This window comes from Stegodyphus dumicola, chromosome 7 (assembly GCF_044657685.1).
Source record: "Stegodyphus dumicola isolate Sdum_Otavi_A_Nest chromosome 7, ASM4465768v1".
Taxonomy (NCBI): Eukaryota; Metazoa; Arthropoda; class Arachnida; order Araneae; family Eresidae; genus Stegodyphus; species Stegodyphus dumicola.
In genome coordinates, this window is record NC_140774.1 from 159,333,237 (window position 1) to 159,356,532 (window position 23,296).

At 33.2% G+C, this 23,296-nt stretch overlaps 1 protein-coding gene and 1 long non-coding RNA gene across 3 annotated transcripts in view; one reads left to right on the forward strand and one right to left on the reverse strand.

Annotated features, from left to right (window-relative positions):
- The first annotated feature begins 11,933 nt into the window (after positions 1 to 11,933).
- LOC118188407 (tetraspanin-9-like) overlaps positions 11,934 to 23,296 on the forward strand; it is a 110,169-nt gene continuing 98,806 nt past the window's right edge. Inside the window, exon 1 of the mRNA XM_035358840.2 lies at positions 11,934 to 12,254. Within this exon, the coding sequence (XP_035214731.1) occupies positions 12,195 to 12,254 (60 nt within the window). The 5' untranslated portion in view covers positions 11,934 to 12,194. The remainder of the gene's footprint in view (positions 12,255 to 23,296) is intronic.
- Positions 17,164 to 23,296, reverse strand: part of LOC146996562 (uncharacterized) — a 73,101-nt gene continuing 66,968 nt past the window's right edge. For both annotated transcript variants that reach the window (XR_015042223.1, XR_015042222.1), the window contains exon 2: positions 17,164 to 17,390. This is a non-coding gene — a long non-coding RNA (uncharacterized LOC146996562). The remainder of the gene's footprint in view (positions 17,391 to 23,296) is intronic.

The following is a 23,296-nucleotide window of genomic DNA, read 5'->3' on the forward strand; positions in this document are numbered from 1 at the left end:
AATCAGAGTAGTATTACGGGCCCGGTATACGGGGGCCCAATATAGTAACCATTTATAGTTCTTAGTCTATGATGAATCAAAAGCAACCCCCCTTGTGTCTAGCCAACAGCTTTTGAAGTATACTTATGACAACATCCATGCTAATCTGGAGCCAATCCCACAGCTCCGAATTGCTTATATAAATGGAACTCATATTTTCGACTCCCTAGACCGGTAGTTCTCAACCTGTGTTAAACATACTCCTGGGAATATGCAACGGTTTAATCAAGTGCCCACTAAAAAATTATCATTAATAGTGGAAAAGAAAAAAGCTTTGTAATAACAAACTAATTCAGAAAGTTTAAAATTTGGTCTCTGAACTAAAGAGAAAATATTTCCTGAGTGATCTCTTCTGACCTATATGTGAACAAAAGCTATGTAATTCTTTGTAACTGCCCCCGTCTATATCAATAATATTACTCGTGAATATTTTTTAATGTAAAAGACAATCTCACATGGGACAATATTCCGACCCCAGCTATTTTGGACGTGATGCTCAGGCAAAGAATTTGTAGGGACAGGACAAGTTCTTTGGCTCAGGGGATCAGCGTACCTGTTCAGAACATCGCGAAATTTTCTCCTAACTATCCTTAAACATCCTCTCGAGGGTTTAATGGCGCATCCCAGTATATCACCAAGACATCCTAGTTACGTCCCTTTAAGATGTCGTAAGGATTTATAGAGCCTGGCTCATCACATTCTCGGGATATTCCCGAATATCCCTCTAATACAATCTTCCGAGTATCAAATTCCAGTATATCCCCGGAGCATCCTCGTGAAAATTAGAAAAGAAAAGAGACTAAGCATCTCAAATTTTTAGACGACAGAAATCCCCTGGAAATTTTAATAAGAATATTTTCAAGATATTAAATGGCGAAGTTCTCAAGATGTCTGAAAATTAACCCCTTCAGAGCATCTTCGCTTACTCCTGCGTCTTAAACAATATATTCTCCGGGTCCGAATTACGAAGTCCTCAGAATATCTAAGAATCAAAAAATCCTTGCGATAACTACAGTATTTTGCTGCACGCTGCAACGTAAATGGATAGTCTGAATTACGGGGCACTTCTTTTGGTGTATTATTTGTGACCTCAAAAATGGCATCTTTTAAGCTGCACAATTCTTCGATCATCGCGTTAGAATTCATATCAGACTTCACTAATAAACTAGTTGCTAGTACGCTTAAGTAGATCAAACATCGCTTTCAATGATGAAGCATTATTTTGCAGAGATTAACTACTTGATTATGTCAAGGCATAGAGGGCCACTTGTTTAAAAACACAAATGAGTTCGTGGAGGGAATTCTAAAAGAAAATGTCTTGCATCCACATTACGCATGAAGAAAGACACGAAAGCGTTTCTGTGAAGAACGCGTTTGATCTATTAAGTGGACCGAGGAAATGCATTTGAAACTGCCATTTTGGATTTGTCGAAGTTTCGTGGCAGTGTTCATAATCGAGCATTTGTTTCTCTAGTCTAACTTAACTGCGTAGTAAGAAAGACGACGCTCTAAGAAGGGAATTGTAGTTAGACGTGGCCGAGTTGAATATAATTTTTATTGCTGGACGTGAACTAATCATCGAAAATATATTTCTCGTCACACATGATCATGGGCGTAATACGCACCCCACTATTTTATACGGATTATCACATTTCAGATTACGGCGTAGTTAACAGCACGACAAAGCAGAGGTAGCGAAGTAGCGTCCTGACTGCAAGAGAGCCGAAGCGAAAGTGCACAATTATCGAGTATGAAAGCTCACCAAGAGAAGTTTGGGTTTAGGTTAGAAAGGTTTCAGTTTTCGAAATTTGGAGTTCAGGTTCTGAATTAGCTACGTCATTAGCGTTACTCAAGCCATGTGACCTAGAAATGTCGCAATTCAGAAAAGTTATTACTACTTTTAGAACACAGAGAGGAAATACCCAAATTAAAAACGAGGAATTAAGAGGCTATTACTGAATTAAATTATAAAGCTGATTTACATATCTTTTATCTATAAGATTTTACATATATACTTATATATATATATTATAAGAAAGGTTGTAAGAACAAAACTAAAAGGACCAATTTTGGTCAAAACTTTTTGCGCATTGTACTGCAAAATTAAGGATATATATATATTAGAGAAATTTTTTTCACATGAAGTAAAATTTTCTTTTCCATTTTGTGTGTAAATTTTCTGAGAGAAATTATTTTACACATGCAGTCTAAAAAATTCCAGGATGGTTTTATATATATCTTGAGAAATTGTCAATGACTAGTTTCTTTGCCTTTTTTTTATTACTATTATTTCTCTCTTTCTCTTTTTATTATTATTATTATTATTATTATTATTTTTTTATTTCTTTCTGGTTATGGAGGAATCTCGAAAAGCGGAAATTTCCCTTGGGAGCTATACGACCTCAAAAGGCCCTTTTTTTTTTGTTGTTGATTTTCTTCTTCGGAGAATTACTGAATGTTATCCCTACCAAACCGACACAGAAAACAGACGCCCACGCTGAATGAGAGGAAATCTATCTTAGAATGAATATTTTCCATTAATCACCCCGTAATTGAAGACAGGATTTCCAATCAATCTTCGGCTACAGTCACAGTCGAAATGCTTTTCATCTCGGCGACACATCCATTTCCACTCACTGCGTTCAATTATAAGAAAAATTTAACCTATAAAAAATTTTAATTGTCAACTCTGCATTGAGATTTTAAATTAGGCAAAGCAGCAAGTTGAGATTGACATAAGTTTTTTGAGTAATCTTATCGATGTCGATAACAATCAACCATGGTTGCCTTTTCTACAGCAGCAAAATTATTTTGCAAAAAATAAAAAAATAAAAAAATAAAAAATAAATAAATAAATAAATAAATAAATAAATAAATAAATAAATAAATAAAAATAAAAAAATAAAAATAAAAAATAAATAAAAAAAAATAACATAGAAATTTCTTTTCAAAAAATTCCTTTTATACGCTAAAAAAAAAAAAAAATCTGGAAGATTTCTTTGAAGAATGAGGGTCTTAAACAACTAAACATGGCTAAAATATATGGACTGGTTTGTGTTGAGCTGCCATCTACTATAAATAAAGAAGGTTCAGAGTAACCTATAAATCCTTTTTCATTCAATTTTCCTGTGCATACAGAAGGAAATTTTCAGATGTGTCCGGAGTCCAGACCGGACATACTGTGCCGGAAAGGGTTAAAACGTTTCTTCGTATTTAAATATTATTCTATTAAATTTTAAAGATATATAAGCAAAGAATAAACAAGAGACTTCATACTTCCTCGTTCTTGTAAAATGTTCAACATAATCATAATTGGTAGGGAAACGCGATCATATTTGAACTTGTAATAGTGGTGTTAGTTTCTTCTCCTACCAGTTTCGTAATAAGTAATCAGAATGCTTGGCAGAGAAACATCGTTAGATTTTTGAATGTCGAAGGCGCCGTTCCGTCTCACCTTTTATCGAGGCTTATATTGATTTTTTGAGTCCAGATTTAGAAGCAAAGCATTTATCCATTCTGTCCTTTTAAAGACGTTTTAGAAGGGATGAAGTTCAAGTCTGATTAGCAGATTATTGATACTGCGAAATATGAATGGACGCCCATTCAAAGGTTTTTATTCTTCTACAATTACGAAACCTCTTGGACGCTTGGAAACGAATATTGCAGCAGTAGGTGACTCTACCGATAAATATGATGTAAACAGTTTCACAATATTCAATAAATAACATTTAGATTCAATACTAAAGTTTATGTTAATATCTGAACATCTCTCACAAATATCTTTTAAAGATTTGCAGCTGTCTGAAAATTTAGTTGCAGATATTAAAGTTTCTGAAATTAGTTTCCGGTTGACCAAACGTTTGACCATCCTTGATAAACAGTGTTGTTATTGTAAGTTGGTAGTTGTGAGAGCAGAGCTTACCTATTATCCACCACAAGGATGATCCCGAGACTATGACGGATAATCGAGGCTCCATTGTATTGTAGTCTTTGCCTCATGCAAACCACTCAAGTGGGTATCAAAGGTTTCCGAAAGAAAGCTTTGCCTACGGGCTCAGGTTGCCTTAATTTGGAACTGCGCTTTCAAAGTCTAAAATACAGTACTGCCGTAAGAAATTCTTTTCCGTCCCAAAATACCCCACCACACATTCTTCCAAACTGACATTATGCGCTTTTGGACACTGCACGGCTCTATAAAAGGATGCCCTTCTTTTTGAGGGTTCTTTGAATCGGTGGGACAACCCCAACCCATTATGACCCCTTCACCCTTCCAGATGTAATTCGTCCGAGGCGGTTGCTCTCTAAACAGTTCGTTTTCCCTTTTTCTTATCTTCGACTTTTTTCTCACGAGGTCAGAAGTGGAGGGGGTTGAAGACGAAGACTGAATGGCAGTAGATTGGCTTATCGGCTTTGAAAACAGGATTCGGGGAAGTTCGAGTCCGTCACTTGCAAAGAGCAATCGTTAGTTAATGATTTGAATATTTTAGAGTATTCCTATGTATTTCCAAGAACGGGAGACAAAAACGATGCGCCTGGTACCATTTTTAATTTTATAGACCCCAATTTTCGCTCAACAGTTGAAAAACGATAGTTCAGAGAATTACTAAGAGTTTAAGTGGGTTCAAATCTACTGGGTTTATAAATGGGACGGATTTACTGAATTAGAGGCCTGGGGAAAGCCGGTTAGAGATTCCCCCTTTAATGTTTAAACACAGTAAACATCACTGATGATAACTGTATTTCATGTAAAGTACATTTACGTGACATAATCTTGTAATTTAGCATCTTCAAAATTAGTTTACAAACATAGACACACACAGACACAAAAAAAAAAAAAAAAAAAAAAAAAAAAAAAAAAAAAAAAATCACATTTTACCTTTTTAAATGTTTTGTTTCCATGCTTCCAGTTCAGTGTGTGTTATATAAAATAAATTATAAAAGTGCACATTTAAAAAAAAAAAATATTCTTATTATTCCCAAAAGTAACTGAAAAGCTTACAGAACTCTTATTGATTTTGTTATAAACATTTCTTTTCATTCTTTTGAAGTATCATTCTATCGTATTTATGTCCTAATTAATTTTAAAATTAGTTTTGGACAAAGGCCCTTCGTCTGGTTTTTAGAAAAAGCTTAGTTTTATTTGCATCGCATAATAGCCCAAACGATTTTAAAATATGTAAACACATTTTTTAATCATTTATATCTTTATTTTAGAGTTTACAACTACCCAGTTTGATATCATTTGAAATAGATTTAATATATAATCGATAATTATGAACTTTTACAACAGTGTAGTAATAAATGAATTCTGATGATCTCACTTATTATATACTTTGCAAGAGAATCTTTTATCAATTTTTAATTAAAATGTATTATTAGCCCAAAGGGGCAATTTGCCCAGAAGAGCTATTAATTTCGTTTTGATATTTTGTATCGTCCACTATTAAACGGCGTTCCACTTTTCAAATTGTTGCCACCAGATATTAGAAACCTGCATTATATTTAAAAGAATTTAATACTGAAAGGATCTACATGAATTTATGCATGTTTCTCGCTTTGTGAAAAAACAACGGTGCCTAGAGACATCAAATTTTGAATAACGTATTCCTCCACTCGAATATGGGCATTTGGAAGCCCAAATTTGGAATTTGTTTCATTATCTATTTCCTATTTCCTTTTTGAAACTTTAACGAATTTTTGATTAACAAATTTAACGATTCCAAAGCGAGCAATGGCAACACTGAACGAAAAAAAAAAGAAAAAAAAAAAAATTATCTCTAGCGCGTGAGACTGTGTATCAGAAATTCTAAAGATATGCTCTTTTTTTTAAATATTTTGTGATGTCGCTGTTGAATTTAATTTTACGGTTTAAGTTCGAAGAACATGATTTAAGGGGAAAAAAAAAAAAAGTAATTTACAAAACATTAAGAAAAGCCGCTTTGGGCGCAATATAAAATCTGAAAGCTTTTAGATTTTTTTTTCCTTTTTTATCTTTGTACATTGTTCTAACAGATTATTATCATTGTACATAAATAAGAATACTAAGTAGACAGATACATCCATGCCATTATAATGTTTTAAAATGAAATGCATTTAGTGTCATCAAAACAGAGAGTTACTTTTAAGTCATTTTAGCAGCCATGTGTTATCATCTGCTATAAATATTTGATTTTAGAGTACTTTCTGTTTCTTTTACATTTCTTGATTTCGAAACGTCAGAAATTAAAATAATAATAATAGTAATAAACTAAAGCAACTACGTTGTGTTATAACTTTAACATACATTGCTCAAATTCCACTTTTTAGCGAGCACACTTTTTCTGATTATTTTTTATCTAAATTCTTTTTAATCTATTGTAGAGATTTTTAAAGGTTTTCCTTATTAATCGGATTTTATTTCAATGTATTTGAGAACAAAGTAATGCTGGAAATAATTTAATAATTTGAGCTGTGCGTTACAAAGTGACATGTGAAAAATGTTAAATTTAATCCTGAAAACACTACAGACGAAATATTGCATCGTTTTCTTTTAAAAAAAGGACAAAATATTTCATCGTTGCCGATTTTGGTAAAGGGTCCATGAAATTTTCAGTGGCATACCTAAACTAGCATAATACCCATGACATTTATGAAATAATGCCACAATACCATGAAAAAATATAATACCATGAAAATAAGAAAACATAATAACATGAACTAATTAGTGAGTAAATGTATGAGAGTTAGATTTGGATAAGAAAAGGCAATAAAAATTCAAATATATAAAAAATAAAAATAAATTCTGAAAGCTTTCAGACTTTATATTACGCTCAAAGTGGCATTTTTTCCCACGAAGGATTGAAAGCCGGATTTGAAAAGGGATATAGACATTCAGAGTCATTCGATGCAAAATACTGTTAGACATTGCAACGTCTTTGCGTTGCTATGCAAAGACGTTGCAATGCCTTTGCCTAGCGACCTGTAAGAAATCATCAGTAAGGTAACCAGTAAGAAATGTAAAGAACTAGTGAGAAATGTAAAGAAATATATCGCATAAAAAAACCGTGCTTAAAGATGCACGCAATGTAATGTTAATGGAACGTTTTAAAATCGTTCAGTTTCTTAATCAAAAATTCGTTAAATTTTTACAAAATATTACATAGATAATAAAACAAATTGCAAATTTGGGCTTCCAGATACCCATATTCGAGTGGAGGACTATGTGATTCAAAATGTCATGTCTGTAGGTACCGTTGTTTTTTCACAATGCGAGAAATATACATACATTCATGCAGATTCTTCATTATTTAATTTCTTTAAGTATAACGCAGGGCTCTAATAGTTGGGGGCAACAATTTGAAAAATGATTCAGACTTTTATAGAGAACCAACGCAAAATGCCAAAACAAAATTAATAGCCTTTCTGTGCTAACACCTTCGGGCTAAAGAATAAGAATTCTAATTGTATCAGAAATCCACGGGTATTAACATGCTCAAAATGAGCTTACAACAGCGAGGAACTGGTCATTCTGGTCGGGTTTTGATTCCCAGTGTGTAATTTGCCTGCCGAAGTGAGTTTTTATATTGTGTGATGCGAACTAATTATGAAGGATTAAAATTTTCAGGGTGTCTATAGTTTAAAATCTACCACTTCATAAGGGGGAAAAAATTTACAATAATTTCCAAGTTTTTAAAAAACGTGATTGAGAAAGTTTGAAAGAGACTAGAGATTATTTTTTGATATGCAACAGTTTTGTAATAATAAATTTTTTAAAAAAATGCAGACTGTATTCATTATGCCGATACCTCTTGAAGATAATCGCCGAATACTTTGCTGTCAATAATTGCCAACTATTCAAGATAGCGCCGTAAACAGCGCTGAAATATACCAGCTGATCTAAATTAGCGGGAAGGAGAGAATTTTAACACTCACTTTGCCGCAAAGAAGGCACCGGCGAAAAATGCCGCATCCGCGGAGAATCAGCTGTTCAAACACTTGCTCCCGCTATCCGTCATCCGCTTGGAGCATGCGCAGTTTTTGTTGATATTTGCAGCTCCATATCTTTTACTGCATTTGGCTCTTTATCGCTTTATTTGGCAAAACATTCCAGAGGAAAAAATGTAGGACCGCAAAGTGGAGAGAGGTCATGAGTAAGGTAATAATTTTAGGGTTGAGAAAAATGGCAAAATTCTCCAGTAATCTCGGGATAATTCATGATATTTGGCAAAATCTTCGTGGCCTGGGATATTAATAATTTTATAATAATATCACGACCGCTGCGGGTTCAAGCTATAGGATAATTTTCCGTTCAATATTATTCATTTTTCGTAACGCTAAGTACAATATATAGAACGATGCTAACATTTTGTTCTAAAACAAATATCTAGAAAATGGCGAACATCCATAGTTTCTAGTTTAGGTGTTCTAAAGAATCCTCCGTTAATCTTTGTACAAAATTTCAGATCCTAACTTAAATGTTCGTCGAAAAATTTCGTCGAATATTGTATTTAAGCTGTTGCATGGTTCTTGGCTTATTTGGCATACTTTTCCTTTTAAGAAGCCTCAACTTAAAAAAGTTTGTTGCCGTTCCATTTGGCAATCGCGGCGGTTACTTGAAATTACAAAATCGAGAAATAATGCGAACGGCAAAAATTTCTCTCGAGAAAGCTGTGGTTTGTCACCGAAAAGTTGAGCCAATCGGTTAAGTTGTTGCAGCGGCAGACGCTTTTCGAATAATTAGGAAAATGCAGTATGCTTATTAGGTCAGAATAATACAATGTTGACTTTCAAAGTGAAATTGATTAGTTTTCGCCCTTTAAGTGGTGGTAAAACTTTTTGTCAGAAAATCTTCTAGAGCTGACTATATATTCCTAAAAAGAAAAATGCTGTACAAGAGAACAATTATTTATTTTTAAACCATAACACTAATTGAATGCTAATTGTGTTCGCTGTATCATTCCCCAAGGTGGGCGAGAAGAAAAAAATAACTCTAGCTACATAGTAATAAAGTGCATGACTAAATAAGTGAATTTTTTAAACAAGCATAGCAATTCTGTTAATTCCTTTATATGAAATTGATATTTTTATAAGTGCATTTAATTCTTTAAGAATAAATAACTAAATGTTTGTATATTGAACTTACAAAGGTTGTCTTCATTAACTGATATGTTTTTAAAGTTTTTCAAAAGAATTGTTCTAAATCGAATTAGTTTGCTGATATTGAAAGGTTTTATGTAACTTTGGAAACAAGAATTTCTAATGCATTCCAACAATCTACGAAAACTGGGGGTAATATTAAAAGCTTTAAATTTTTGGCTTGAATTTTGGAATAAGGTTTTACTTTGCAGAGAATTTCTCACTTAAACTCTGACGGAAAATACTATTAAATAATAAAATTAATCTAACATTTCGAACAGAAACTAAAAAGTAAGAAGAAATGTCTGACATTCGCTTTTATATTCAACATTTTCGGCAACTTCTAATATTGCCGCAATTAGCCGCGGGAATTCTTGCCGCCATAGAATTACTCCCCTATTTATTATTCAAGAGGCGAAATTTTTCGAATACAGTCTGAAGAAGAAATTACTTCAGCAAATTAAAAATTGAATTTTTTCCAGTATATTAAAAAAAGAATGGATTTCCATCAGAAAACGTTGCAGTACGTATATTTCTACAAAATGCTATATTGTAGTTTTCTCCTATATCAGTTTAAAAGTTTATGGTTTTATTCTGCTGCAAACGCCCACATTCTAGGGCAATATTCCAGATCATACTTGAGCCATTATTTAGACTATGGCCTAGCACACGAAAGCTATCTGTCTAAGGAAGGGGTTGGCTTCGTAGAGAAATTTCCAAGTAAAACGGACTCGTATTTACGGACGGAGGCTAACAGGCAACGTTTGGGCAGATAACTTTCCAAAAAAATTGTGGATATGTTTTTCTTTACCGGAAGACATCCCAGACTTTTTGCATTGTAAAATATTGTGAGTGATATTTATCCGCTGAAAGTATTTTTTTACAGAAGTTTCTTTTTACCTTTATCAATTTTTGATTTCAAATCAGATTTGATCTTTGCCTTTCACACATCAAATTTATGACGGTCTAGTCTTTATCAGATATCTGAATGCCAAAGATTTCATACTGTTAATGTTAAATTGGATATTTTATAAATAAACATTATTATTAAAATTACTATTAAAATATTCATTTCTGAAATAAATGCTTTATTGCTGCACTTGTTCTCAGTAACTCCAATTCCATCTTTAATGTTCATTGATTTAAAGTTGATTACAAAAGTACCTTTTAATCAACGCTTATAGTCTTTAGAATATGAACTTCAAAAATCATTTTCCAACACTCGGCTAGCCTCGTAACCATTAGAACGACAGTTGCGGCAGATGATTCTAGTCGCCTAAATTTTTTCCTCCACTTCATTTTTGTTTAGCATGTTTCGCTTCATGGAAAGCACGTGTTAACTTGGCCTACAGCCTAAATAGTGGAGGAAATAAGTGCTGAGCGATGATGATGATGATACGCGTTACAATCGCAAATAGAAGACGTAACCACGTTTTTGAAGTGTCTATTTTATAGGGAAAAAGTGTAGTACTTTCTAAAACTTAATCCAGATACGTGAAACTGCGTTTTATAGTGAACGATATATAATAAAGAATACTTCAGGATTAAATATAGTAACAAGAAAGTATATTATGCACACTACAACGCATTATAGTATATTTTATTAGTCCAAAGGGGCTTTGTCCCCAAAGGACTATTGTTTTTTCGTTTTGCGATTTTGCGTTGAATCACTATAAATATCCGTTTCACTTTTCAAACAGTTGCCACCAAATGTTAGAGTTCTGAATTATATTTGAAGAAATTAAATAATGAAAAATCATAAATGTCTCTATATTTCCGCATTGGGATGAAACAGCGGTACATAGAGCCATCGAATTTTGAATGATGTAATTTTCCTACGAATATGGGCATGTGGAAGCCTTATTATCGATTTCATATTTTGTATAACTTAAACGAATTTTTGATTAACAAACTCAAGGATTTCAAAGCGAGCAATGGCAACGTTGTACAGAGAAACATTTTTATCTCCAGCGCTCGAGACTCTGTATCGAAAATTCTAAAGATATGCTCAATTTAAAACTGTTTTGCGATATTATTCTTGAATTGAATTTTCTGGTTTAAATGCGAAGAACATGATATTTAATAAATAAAGGTAACAGACAATATGTTAAAGAAACGCCCCTTTGGACGAAATTTAAAATCTGAAACCCTTCAGATTTTTTTTAATGTTTCTACTACTTTATTAATTATTTTATTTATTTAATTTTGTTCTTTTCTGACAGTCTTCCATAGGGCTCCGGCAGTTTTAATGTTTGAGCCGCCCAGATGGTAGCCGTCTATGATACCGTAGAGCACGGGTTCCAGTCTTAGAGAAGGCATAGTTGTAACTGTCCGTCCCTTCATAGGAGGTAACGGTGGTTGTCTGTTAGATGCCTCCACAGTAAAATGGCCACCACTTCCGGCCTTACAAGCTGCCGATGTCGAAAAAAGACAAAATAGTGCCCCCTGTTAGGCAAAAAAAAAAGTTTTAATTTTAGAAATTAGACCCTGCTGACTGCTCAAAATGAAAAAATCCCAGAAATGGTCACCTTAATAGTGCCCAAATTTCTGCCAAACATATTGTGGCACCCTTACGAGATTATTTTATTTTGAGTAGTGGTTCACTTCCGTACATGTGCTGGCACTTTTACGGCGGGGCACCGTTGCGAAACGATCCCTTAGCATGAGATGTAGCGCCTTTCGAAGCACAGTAGAAAGAATTTGGCGTCTTTTTCTTCTCGCCAAAAACCTACTCGGCAACCCTCCAGCTCCGGAGAAAGGAACGACACTGACGGAGTTCAGCTGCCACCATCAACAATCGCCACCGGCGATAATAGAGGAATGGATGAATCTCTTCTCCTGCCTGTTTCTAACCTCACTACTGCATTATCCTTGTGCTGCTGAAATCGAAGGATATTATGTGCACAGCGGAAAAAGAATAATTATAGACTGCTTTAAATGCCATCTGACAGGTGACAGTGTAGTAATCGAATGGTGTGATTTCTGATTTTGTTTGTTTGCTTTTCATTACCTCTTACTCTTTGTGAAAAGTCTTGGAAGAAATGGGAATGATGAGGAGCTGTGCGAGGCACAGTGTTTGTTTCCTGTCTTTCAGCATGTGGGTAAGTAATCTATGTTTTTTTTTTTTTTTTTTTCTCCTGCTTGTTATCTTGGTGATTATTTATACAGGCGTTAGTTGTTTATAAGTATTTTGTCCGAGAAGATAACGCTAAGTGATGTGCTGAAAGTTTAGAAGTATGAGTGTTTACAAATAGCTACGTTGGTAGACACCAAATTAACTCCTTCTAATAATAAGAAGTATCAGAAGATAATCTGAAACATTTCGAAATATGTTATATACGGCGAAACTCGTTTAAGAATTCACCTTTAAAAAGTTTATTTCTTGAAAATTCTTCCAGTGCGGTAGTGTCAGACACCCGAGCACCTAGGCTCGAGGCCCTTGTAGAGTATTTAGCTTTTCGAATTTTAACGCAAATAACCTGTCAGAGATCTAATTGTAATTAATTTTTTTAAAATAAATTTGGTGGATTTTAACCTGTCAGAGATCTAATTGTAATGAATTTTTTTAAAATAAATTTGGTGGATTTTAACGCAAATAACCTGTCAGAGATCTAATTGTAATTAATTTTTTTAAAATAAATTTGGTGGATTTAAGAAGATTAACAGTTCTAAAAAATAAGTGGAACTATTTAGGCAGGGTATTATCTGAATTTAGAGGCCCCTAGGCTAATTCCAAATAGATTCTTTTCCGATAATGTAAAATTTTCTCGTATAAAGCATTTAATATTGGAAAAAATTTCCTCTTAAGAAGGTTTTACTTATCTTTCGACAAACTTTTTATGTCTTTGGATAAAATATTTCTGCAGTATTAATAGTTTTTCTTTTCTATTGTTATGAATGACTATGTTCTTTCACCTTCCTTTTACGATATATTACGTGGAAAAGAAAACTAGAAGTGCCTTTACTAAAAAAACTAAACTAAGTGGCTCAAACAGCCCTAATGAGCCAAGGCATGCAGTGCGCCAAAATCTGCTTTCTTGACCGTGGGCCCCGGGGTGCGTAAGCATATGTCCTGAACAAGTGGTCCGCTTGTCGCAGGACTCCCAGTGTTTAAGTCCCCAAGCGAACTTGGTACTCACCTTTACTATTTCCTTTAAACTGTGTCTTACGTTTTTGAGATATTAGATCATTTTTATTTTGTAAAATTAATTAGCTGTTATGCAAATAGAATCTTCATTTACTTTGCTAATTAACAAAATAAATCATATTTGCACTGTGGTGCCTCAACATAAAAGTAGCTCCAAATTATGAAAGTTGCTTATTTACAAGTTAGGAACTGGTGTTTATAAGACTGCAGGTATTTTTATGCGGAAGCACCCTTATGAAGTTGCCTCTTTTTTCGAACAGTGGCTAATCTTCTTAAAGAAGGAAAACCAAATACATCCAAACGAGAAGATGAGAGAAAACTGGCAACCTGAAAACTTCAAATTAAAGATTAAAGCCTAGACAAAGGCTTATTAGGGCAAAGCATACCAGGGCTATCTGTTTCAGGGAAGGAATGTGTTCATGGAGGACTTTTTAATGGAATCTGGTTCATATTCATGTTACGTATTGGGAAAAACTGGAAAACCTTCATGCAGCTAGTCGATTCGCTGGGATTTGAACCCGCGTCGAATTACCAGCGTTCAGCGATCTTTCCTTTCTTTCAACCAAGAATTTGCCATATAAAAAGTTTGCAAATTTTTAAATGTAATTTATCATACAATGTTATACACTTCTTCTTAAAGAAAAATAATACTGACTCTTTGCAGATTTCTGAAATTAAATATTTACTGCTGAATAACGTTAAAACTCAATTCGACAAGAATTTTAATTTTAAAACTTTGGCATATGTTTCTGCATTTCTTTCAGGAATGTAAAATGGTATTTAGAGGAAAGATATCAAATTTTAAGAAATATAAGTCTTATCTTAAAATTAAAAACTGTAATAAATATAGAGGCTTGCAGTTTGTATATTACTACGGTATCTCATCATAATCAGTAGATTTTACTTTAGATGCTGAGGATGGTGCTCGGAAGTTAAATTATGATTTTTGTAGTTGACTGATTATATGATGTTAAAAACCCATTTTTATTATGATACTTACGGTATAAAATAGCTATGTTGAACAATGTTTTAAGAAATCTAGAGATCTGTTGGTGACTCAGTGGGTAAGACCACTGAATACTAAAAATTGGATACGTATTTTCAATCCTGGTAAACTGTTTCGCTGTATCAACATTTTCGAGTTTTTATGCGTATGTAACACAAAAATGACTTATTTACTTTAGGAAAGTTCTCCATGAAAGCATACCTCCTCTTAATCAGACAGCTGTTGCTTTCCTAGAACCGATGAAACCAATAATTAACAGTTTAGATAAATGACTTCTTGAATGTTAGTTTTTATGTTTTTTTTTTTTTTTTTTTTTTTTTAGTGCTGATAAGTAAAGCACTTTTATAGTGTTTTATAGTGGGTTTGAAGATAAAGAATCTTAGTATCGCTGGATAGTAGTAAGGTATGCTTGCCAATGGACATAATTTTATTGATATTGAGAATAATAATACTTCTTCAAGATGTTAAAAAAAGATGAGAATAAATGCGCGCAAGGTATCTTACCTGTAGACAAAGAGTCCCGAAGTGTAGTATTTAATTTCTCTCTTGTAGACTGGGCATCCTTTGAAAATAGGGCCCACCAGAGGCCGAGTAGTAAAGTCGCTGAACACTGGTAGTTCGATCCGAGGTTCGAATCCCGCGAACGGGTTGCCTGCATGGGCATTTTAGTGGTTCTCCCGATATATAACGTGTATACAAGCCTGTTTCCCTTAGAGTGTCCTCCACGAAGGCATCTCTGCCCTTAGGCAGATAGCCCTTGAGGTTGTGCTGTATTCACTTAAACCAAACTCTCAAGAGCGTAACATGATTAGTATTATAATCGGTATGAAATGCTCCATTTCATGAGAAAGAAAGACGTCATGAGATATTTCATGACAAAGACTGAGAAATGAAACATTTTGGGAAAAAAGAAAGATTGTTTATTGAACTTTGAAGTTAATAAAAATATGAGAATGATATGCGATTTTGATTATAATTAAATAAGTAGTAGGCTCATTAAAGCATTATCCAAGTTCGTAAAATGCCGATTAGAACTTTTTAACTTGTGTCAGAGTTTTTGTTATCTTGACTTCTACCAGAGTTCGTATATTTCAAATTATGTGCAAACAAATTATATACAGTTCCGATAAAAACAGCTTCCAAACACTATGGACATAATCCGCTACGACTGTTATTAATACATTTTTCTATTCGTTTTTTAAAACTTGTGGTAGATAGTTTGACGCTGATTGATTGCGATAGTAATTGTCCCATCATTCCGCTATAATGACGAATTTTTTTTTATGTCATGGTCCAGTTAATCCGGTTATCCGTCCCCGATAAACCTTGAGTTGACTGCTATAGCATATTTAGGGATCGAATTACAGAAAAGAAAATTCAAACCGCTTTTGCAAGGGACGTCAATAACAACTTCATTGAGTGAATTTACCTGTTGCGTGTGGAGAGACATAAAAAATGTGGACTCAATATGTAATTTTTCTCAAAGGCATGGAAAACAAGCGACGAATTCGATCTGCGTGACAAGAGAACATTTTCAGTCATCCAGGTTCGTTGTGGAGATCCATGCAATCAATAATAAATGAGCAGAAATAATGGAAAACTTACGTTCAAATTTTGGGTCGAAGTGTTTTAACATTTACTATTGGTGATTAATAGCTTTTAGTAATTTCAATTCAAACTCCTAAAAAAAATTGACTTCTGTTATAATGAAACCATAATAGATGAAACAAAACAAGGCGATCCTGTAAGATGAGTTTTGAGCTTTCCTTAATTGTAAGTGTAATATTATTGAAAATATTACTGCTGTCATTAAAATTCTGATCTGAACGAATTCATCTGGCCAAGAGGAAAAGCTTCGCTTCCGTCATTGGCCAACGCCTAGACACGAATTCATCTGGCCAAGAGGAAAAGCTTCGCTTCCGTCATTGGCCAACGCCTAGACAACACCTTATAAATGATAGCACCATATCTCAATTTTGATGGAGGATAGATCTTCTACCATCAGTCTCTCTCGGAGACGTTCGGCCCGATGTTATTTTAAGTATCCCCATGCCTTAAAGGCCTTTTCTGCCACTGCACAATCGTAATATTCATATCTTCTTCGGGAACTAAAGCCAGGTCCAGTGATATAACAATCGACAGTGTTAACCACCGTCCCAAAAAGGATGGCACAAGTTACAGTGGATAGTTAATATAGATTGCTTGAAGTCTTTTAAGAGGTTGATCAGTTTGAAGACTGGGAGCCTGATCAAGGTCGCTAACAGAAGCCGTCTACCGTCTGACAGACCAGTTCTCGAATCTTGAGCAAGACGTCAACCTTTTTGATTGTAGTGTCTGTATTACTTTGACTGCAGCATCAATATATTTTTAGAGTGTAGTTCAATCGGAATATGTGTAAATCCATGTATAAGGGAAAAAAAAAAAAAAAAAAAAAAATGCTATAAAGGCGGTGACTAGGAAAGAGGAATACAAAACCGCTTAGAAGCCGTGTGCTGGGAGAGTCTGTGTTGGGTCTTAAATCGATCATTGAATGTATGTCCATTAATGGTGTATACAATGGTCTTAAATCGATCATTGTATACGTTGAGAATGCGAACGTATGTGCAGTTTAAGTAAGGATACATTGAAGACGCCAAGTTCTCTTCTTACGTTATTTTCGTACGTTGTTCTTTTAATCTATTAGGATGGCAAGAAAATAATTTCGGCTTGCGCAAATAGATAGTGTTATGTTCCTTGTCAATCTTAGAATTTCTTTTGAAATTTGGCAGCTGACACTTTTAGTTTTCTATAGCAAAATATTCCCTGTATTTTTGTTTACAATAGTTTACGGCCAGTTTGAATAAAGGGTGCAAAAATAAACATTTTTCCACATTTTCCTTTATTTTTATTTCCATAAAGGCAAGAAAGTGGTTGAGGCTCCCAAACAGGTATGTGAAGGTGTTGATTGCTTAGCAGAATGCATGCATCAGAATTGGTTTAAAATATTTCGTTCTGGAGATTTTTCACTTGAACAACGTTCTGGCCGATCTTCTTCAGTTGATGATGACAAAATTAAAACCATAATTGAATTGAATCATCATATACCTGTGGAAGAGATTAAAAAAAAGTTAAATGTGTTACACACAACAATTAACAACACTTACAATATCGTGAACTCTTTAAGAAGCTCGATAATAAGGTTCCTCATGAATTCAAAGAAATTCACTTAAATGAATATATATTTGCGATACCATTTTCAAACGTAGTGTAATCGACCTTTTTTGAAACGAATTATCACCGGTGATGAAAAATGGATCGTCTACTTACATTAATCGGAAAAGATCATAGTCCAAGCATGATGAATCAGCACAAATCATATCGAAAGCTAAATTGTATCAGAAAAGTATCATGTTGTCAGTTTGAGCTGTGTGTATTTTGAGCTGCTTCCCAGCAAACCAAACAATGAACCTTTTTGATTGTAGTGTCTGTATTACTTTGAATGTTTACTGCCAACAACTTATGAAGTTGGAGGAAGCAATCCAAAGAGAAAAGGCCAGAATTCGGAAGTGACGTCGCATCTCCCTTATAGGCCCTACCTTGTACCATTGGATTATCAGTTATTTCGAGGTTTACAACAATTCTTAAGTGGTAAAAATTTCAGTAATAATTATGACCTCAAATCGCACTCGGTAGAGTTTTTTGTTTATAAATACCAGAAGTTCTGTGAGCGCGGAATCATGAAGTTATCAAAAAGATGACAAAAGCTCATCGAACAGAGTGGAAGATATTTGAATGATTAATTTTTTTTATAGAAAAAATTAAGTTTTATTTCACACTAAAAAACCGGAATTATTTTCTTGGCAACCTGGTATTAAGCCCAGTGTAATTCTAAAAGACCGTTAAACGATTTTTCATCCCGTCTGCATTCTTTCAATTAAAAGGATAACAGCAAAAGTAAGAGTTTAAATAGAACTAGTCATTAATACAGAACAAATTAACAGAAAATAAAATTCTGCTGACTTGTGAGTAACCAAAGGAAAAGTTCAAAACTGAAGCAAATACAGAGCACAAAATTAACAGGCCTAATCTAAAACTTGGTTTTCCCATGAGGATGCTTCCGAAGCAATCACAGCAAACAAAAGTTGAAGTCAAAAACCTTTATGTTAAACTGAAAACAGCTGGAAAACTCAGGCAGATTTATAGTCAGTCTATCCTGCTAAAATGTTTTCGGAAGTAACTTAAACCTAGAAGCATATTTGTATATTAACTAATTTGCATTCTCGTGAAAGCTAGTGAGGGTGAAAGCTGACAGAAGTTATTTAAATACAGAATAATAAGATAAATGGGTTAATTAAAATAAATCTTTACGATGTTATAATTATATAAATTTGTACTCCCTTTATAGGCATCACAGTCTATGAACTGGAAACCCAGTGACGCTGTAACTTCTCTCTAGAACGAATAAGCTATCAATAAAGTAATGAAATTCCATTGTTTAAAAGCTATTCAAAAATACATAGTTATATTTGATCTAAATATGCTTCTACATTGCTATTTAATATATGGCATCATTGAGCAAAAAAGAAAAAAAAAAAAAAAAAAAAAAAAAAAAAAAAAATGCTATTTCTGATGAGTATGGAATCTGTAAATAAATACTTAGTACCACTTAAAAAAGTGATACATCAAATTTAACAAGTCTCATAAACAAAGGTGTGCTTCTATAAAGATTAGGTTGTTCTCATCTATGTCACAGCTGATTCATTTGTTAATTTCCTTGCAAACGCCATTCATAATTGTTTATATTTATCTTTTGTCAGCGCAGTTCTGATTTTTATAAGGAAAAAAATCTGATGTGTACACCACATGACTTCATTGCACAGAATATTAAATTATGCGCATTTTTTGCTGCATTTCATATAAACTTATTTCCTTGAATTTTATTAGAGATGTATTTCTCGTTCAATTAATTCAATTCTCACTTCGCGGTTAGGTAAAAATACATAAAACTTCAAAATATCTTCATTGAAAATTGAAAGATATAGAAAAACATAAAACACCAAATACAGTTAAAACAATAAAAAAATTTTTACAATTAAAATTAGAATTTCTACGCAAAAATAGCGGCTAAGAAGGCAGAATTTTTGGTGCACAAAATTAAATGTTTCCTTTTGGTCCCACTTGGCAAAAAGACACTAAAGGTGCAGAAAAACGTAATTCGCTATTCTGGTAGCGCAAATGTAAGCAAATATGGCTGCTATGTTAAAAAATTAGGCTTAACCGCACTTAAACAATTTTTAAATTTATACCTCTACAATTACAATACGCAGGTTAACTAAAGGCATAAAAACCTTAACTGGAAGATAAGAACATAATTCAATCATTTTTTGAGGAACAATTGCACAATTTACAAACACATAAGAATAAAAAACTGAGCTCACTGAGCCGAGTAACAGAGTGGATATATTGGTGCACATATACATGCTATAGCAGTCCCACATACAAAATTTCAACGTTCTGAGGCTATTTGTTTTTGACTTATGCGACATACGTACGTACAGACGCCACGAAAATAATCTTTTCTGAATCCATTTTAAATCAGTTTTATAATTCGTTTGGGGAAAAAAAGAGTCCTTTTTTCTGTGCTTACGTACAGATGTCACGCAAAAAATATCGTTAAATTGCATTCCATAGCGATCGAAATGGATATTTTTATTGAAATTGGTACCTGGAATTTTTCGCGATTACAGTACTTCTTTACTTCGTACAAGGAAGTAATATTAGCTTTCTTGTCGACATCTTGGCATCAGGAATCTTCTGTACGAAATTGTATAGTAGCTGCGTTTTAACTATGGTTAAAAACACCGGATAAGTTCTAAAATAAAATAGCCTGTATGTAGACCAGTAAGCCGTAGGGAGCACTTAACTTTCCCGCTTCCAAATAGCGTACCTTTAAATATAAATCGATTCGCATGTCCCAAAGGTGTAATAGCAGCTGAAAATCTAAATCATGAAGTTCCTATCTGTCATCCAGTCACTGCTATGTACTAATAGCACTTCCCGAGGGTAGGTTTCGCAGTAATTTCCAGTTTGAAAGCACATTCCCCCCCCCCAAATAATGATATTTACGGAAAAGTTTTTTTTCTTTTTTCTTTTTTTTTTAAATCCTTGCTTCTTATGATGATGATTGTCTGTATTCATCCACAAACATTTCCCATCTTATGCACACGTAATTTCCCATCAACAGCTTCCCATCTTATGCACATGTAATAAAATAAAACTTCTGAATAACTTTAAAAATTATGTACAATTAACTGCTATTATTATTATTATTATAAATTATATGTTATATATATATTTTAAAAAATATTTCAATTTCTACGCTAATGTAAAATGAACATTTTCTGTGCCTATTTTGCATTACTTCTTTGCTATTACAGTCTTTTTATAGACGCATATTGTAAAATTTAATCAGTTTTTCTCCTTAAAAGTGTCGTTAATATGTAAAAGAGGGGAAAAATTCCTCATCATTTTTAAATATTCATTTTTTAAGCCCGAAACAGCTTTTAATTCCGATTTTTCGATAACGACGCATTTGATGTGCAATTTTTAGCAATGTCCAGAAACCACTTTCTTGAAACTTGATTTTGATTCGTTTCGTTTAATTCTCGAAAACAAAATATAACCTTTAATGTTTATCGATAAATTGACAATATTTTGTTAGCAATTCGGTAACTAAAAGACATATGTTAATATGATCCGTGCCTATAATTTTATTTACCGACCAGTATATTAGAAAAACTCTTAATGTAAATCTTACGAATAATGAGCTTTGATCTTGACTATGAGAACTGGAATAACGAAGATAACGGAAATTTAACTGAATGCATGCATGTATATAAGAATATAACGAATGCTACTAATACATGTTATGCTGATTTCGAAAATTTTCTACCTCAATTCCTTCTATAACCCAACTCTGTACAAAATTATAATTATTAGTTAAGATAAAACAGTTTGGGAAAATTACGAATTTTGCGTACCTTCGTTCTAAAAAGAAAGTTTATAAATAAAGACATTTAATAATATATGTAAGTAAAGAATTTTCTCAATGTTTTGGTAGTAAAGATTTATTTATGTAGATAACGTGTGTGTGTGAGTATAATATAAAATTTTGATTAAAGACGCAATAATTTTTTCGACGGTGGATGAATATAGGTGCATAAAAATCTGGTAGTAATCATAACTTGTTGGCATTTCTATCATCACATTTTTATTTAAATGTAAGTAGTAAAAGATTTTGATGACGGCATAGTAATTTTTTTTTCGATGACAAATGAATAAAGATGCATAAAAATGTAGTTGTAGTCATAACCTGTTGGCATTTCTTGTATTGATTATCATTACATTTTTTATTTAAAATGCGCGTAGTAAAAGATTTTGATGACGACGCATTACTTTTTTCGACGGCGGATGAATATAGGTGCATAAAAATGTAATAGTAGTCATAACGTGTTGGCATTATCATCATAATTTTTATTTAATTAATAATGATTAATTTATTTAATTAATAATTAATAATTTTGATGATGACAGAGTGATTTTTTTCGATGACGGATGAATATAGATGCATAAAAATGTAGTAATACTCAAAATCTGTTAGCATTTCTTGTTCTGATTGTTACACATTATTATTAAATGCCTGTAATAAAAAAATATGACGGCGTATGCGTCTGTGAATATAGGTGCTTAAAAATGTAGTAATAGATAACCTGTTGGATATCTTGTACTAAATATCATCACAATTTTTTATTTAAACTCTCTAATTTGGCGCCCGTTCTTAAGCAATTTTTTACGTTTTTATGATATATTTGCAATAAGGAACATAGGCAGCGACAGCAAGTTGATAAGAAACAAAAAAGTTTACTTGGGATGCGCAGGTTACTAGAAGGTGTACTTCGAAGACTTAGTAGATCTACTTCTTCCACTAACTTCGAAGGTCGAGGTTAGAGCTGATTTAAATTTCGTTTCAATTTCATTCTGATGGTGTTAATTGAAGTTTCAGTTCACAAATTCTAATATTATTATTAGCTGAAACGTCATGCAATAACCACGTGAGAAAGATTATCTTGAAATGGCGAAGTTTAGAGAGATTTATTATAAGCATGCTACTATTTTTAGGATGGAGAAGAAAATTATTCAAATTAAATTACATATATATATATATCCAAGGTGGTTAAAATTAAAACGCCCCTACTCTAAGCTCTCTAAACATCGAACTACTGAATTGAAAAGCCCCAAAATTGTTGACTATACTATTCAAGACATTTGGAAACGGATTACGTGAAAAAAAAATTAGTTTAGAAACACCGATAGGTGGCGCTGTACAACAGAACATATGCCGAAAAGACACAAAATATACTTTGTAACACATTTTATTCGAACGTACCAAACATTCATAGCACAAAAACCTTACCGATACAAGGGAAGCTGCTCAATATGGTTTCCTTCTTCAAGATGTAAAATCTGCAGTCTGTAGATAGCTTGTTCAACTGCGGATCGTAATGGATCGATTGAGATGCTTTTCACATGCAGAGTAATACTGTCTTTCAAATTTGCCAAAGTTACCAGACGTCGTCGATAAGCAGGATTTTTTAAGTAACCCCACAGCCAAAAATCACATGGATTAAGATCTGGAGAACAAGATGGCCAGAGAGGGAAATTGCAGTTACTATGACAGTTTAAGTTTCTTAACTTTTTTGTGTTCTTTAAAAAGGAATATTTCCATACCTCATGTCTGTTTTTTTTTTTTTTTTTTTTTTTTTTTTTTTTTTTTTTTTGTGCCTTTTTAGCTTATTTTCCATTGCACAGCGCCACCGTTCTGGAACTAATTTTTTTCACATAATCCGTTTCCCCATGTCTTGAATAATATGTTCAACAATTTTTGGGCCTTTACATTCAGCAGTTCGATGTATAGAGAGCTCAGAGTAGGAGTGTTTTAATTTTAACCACCT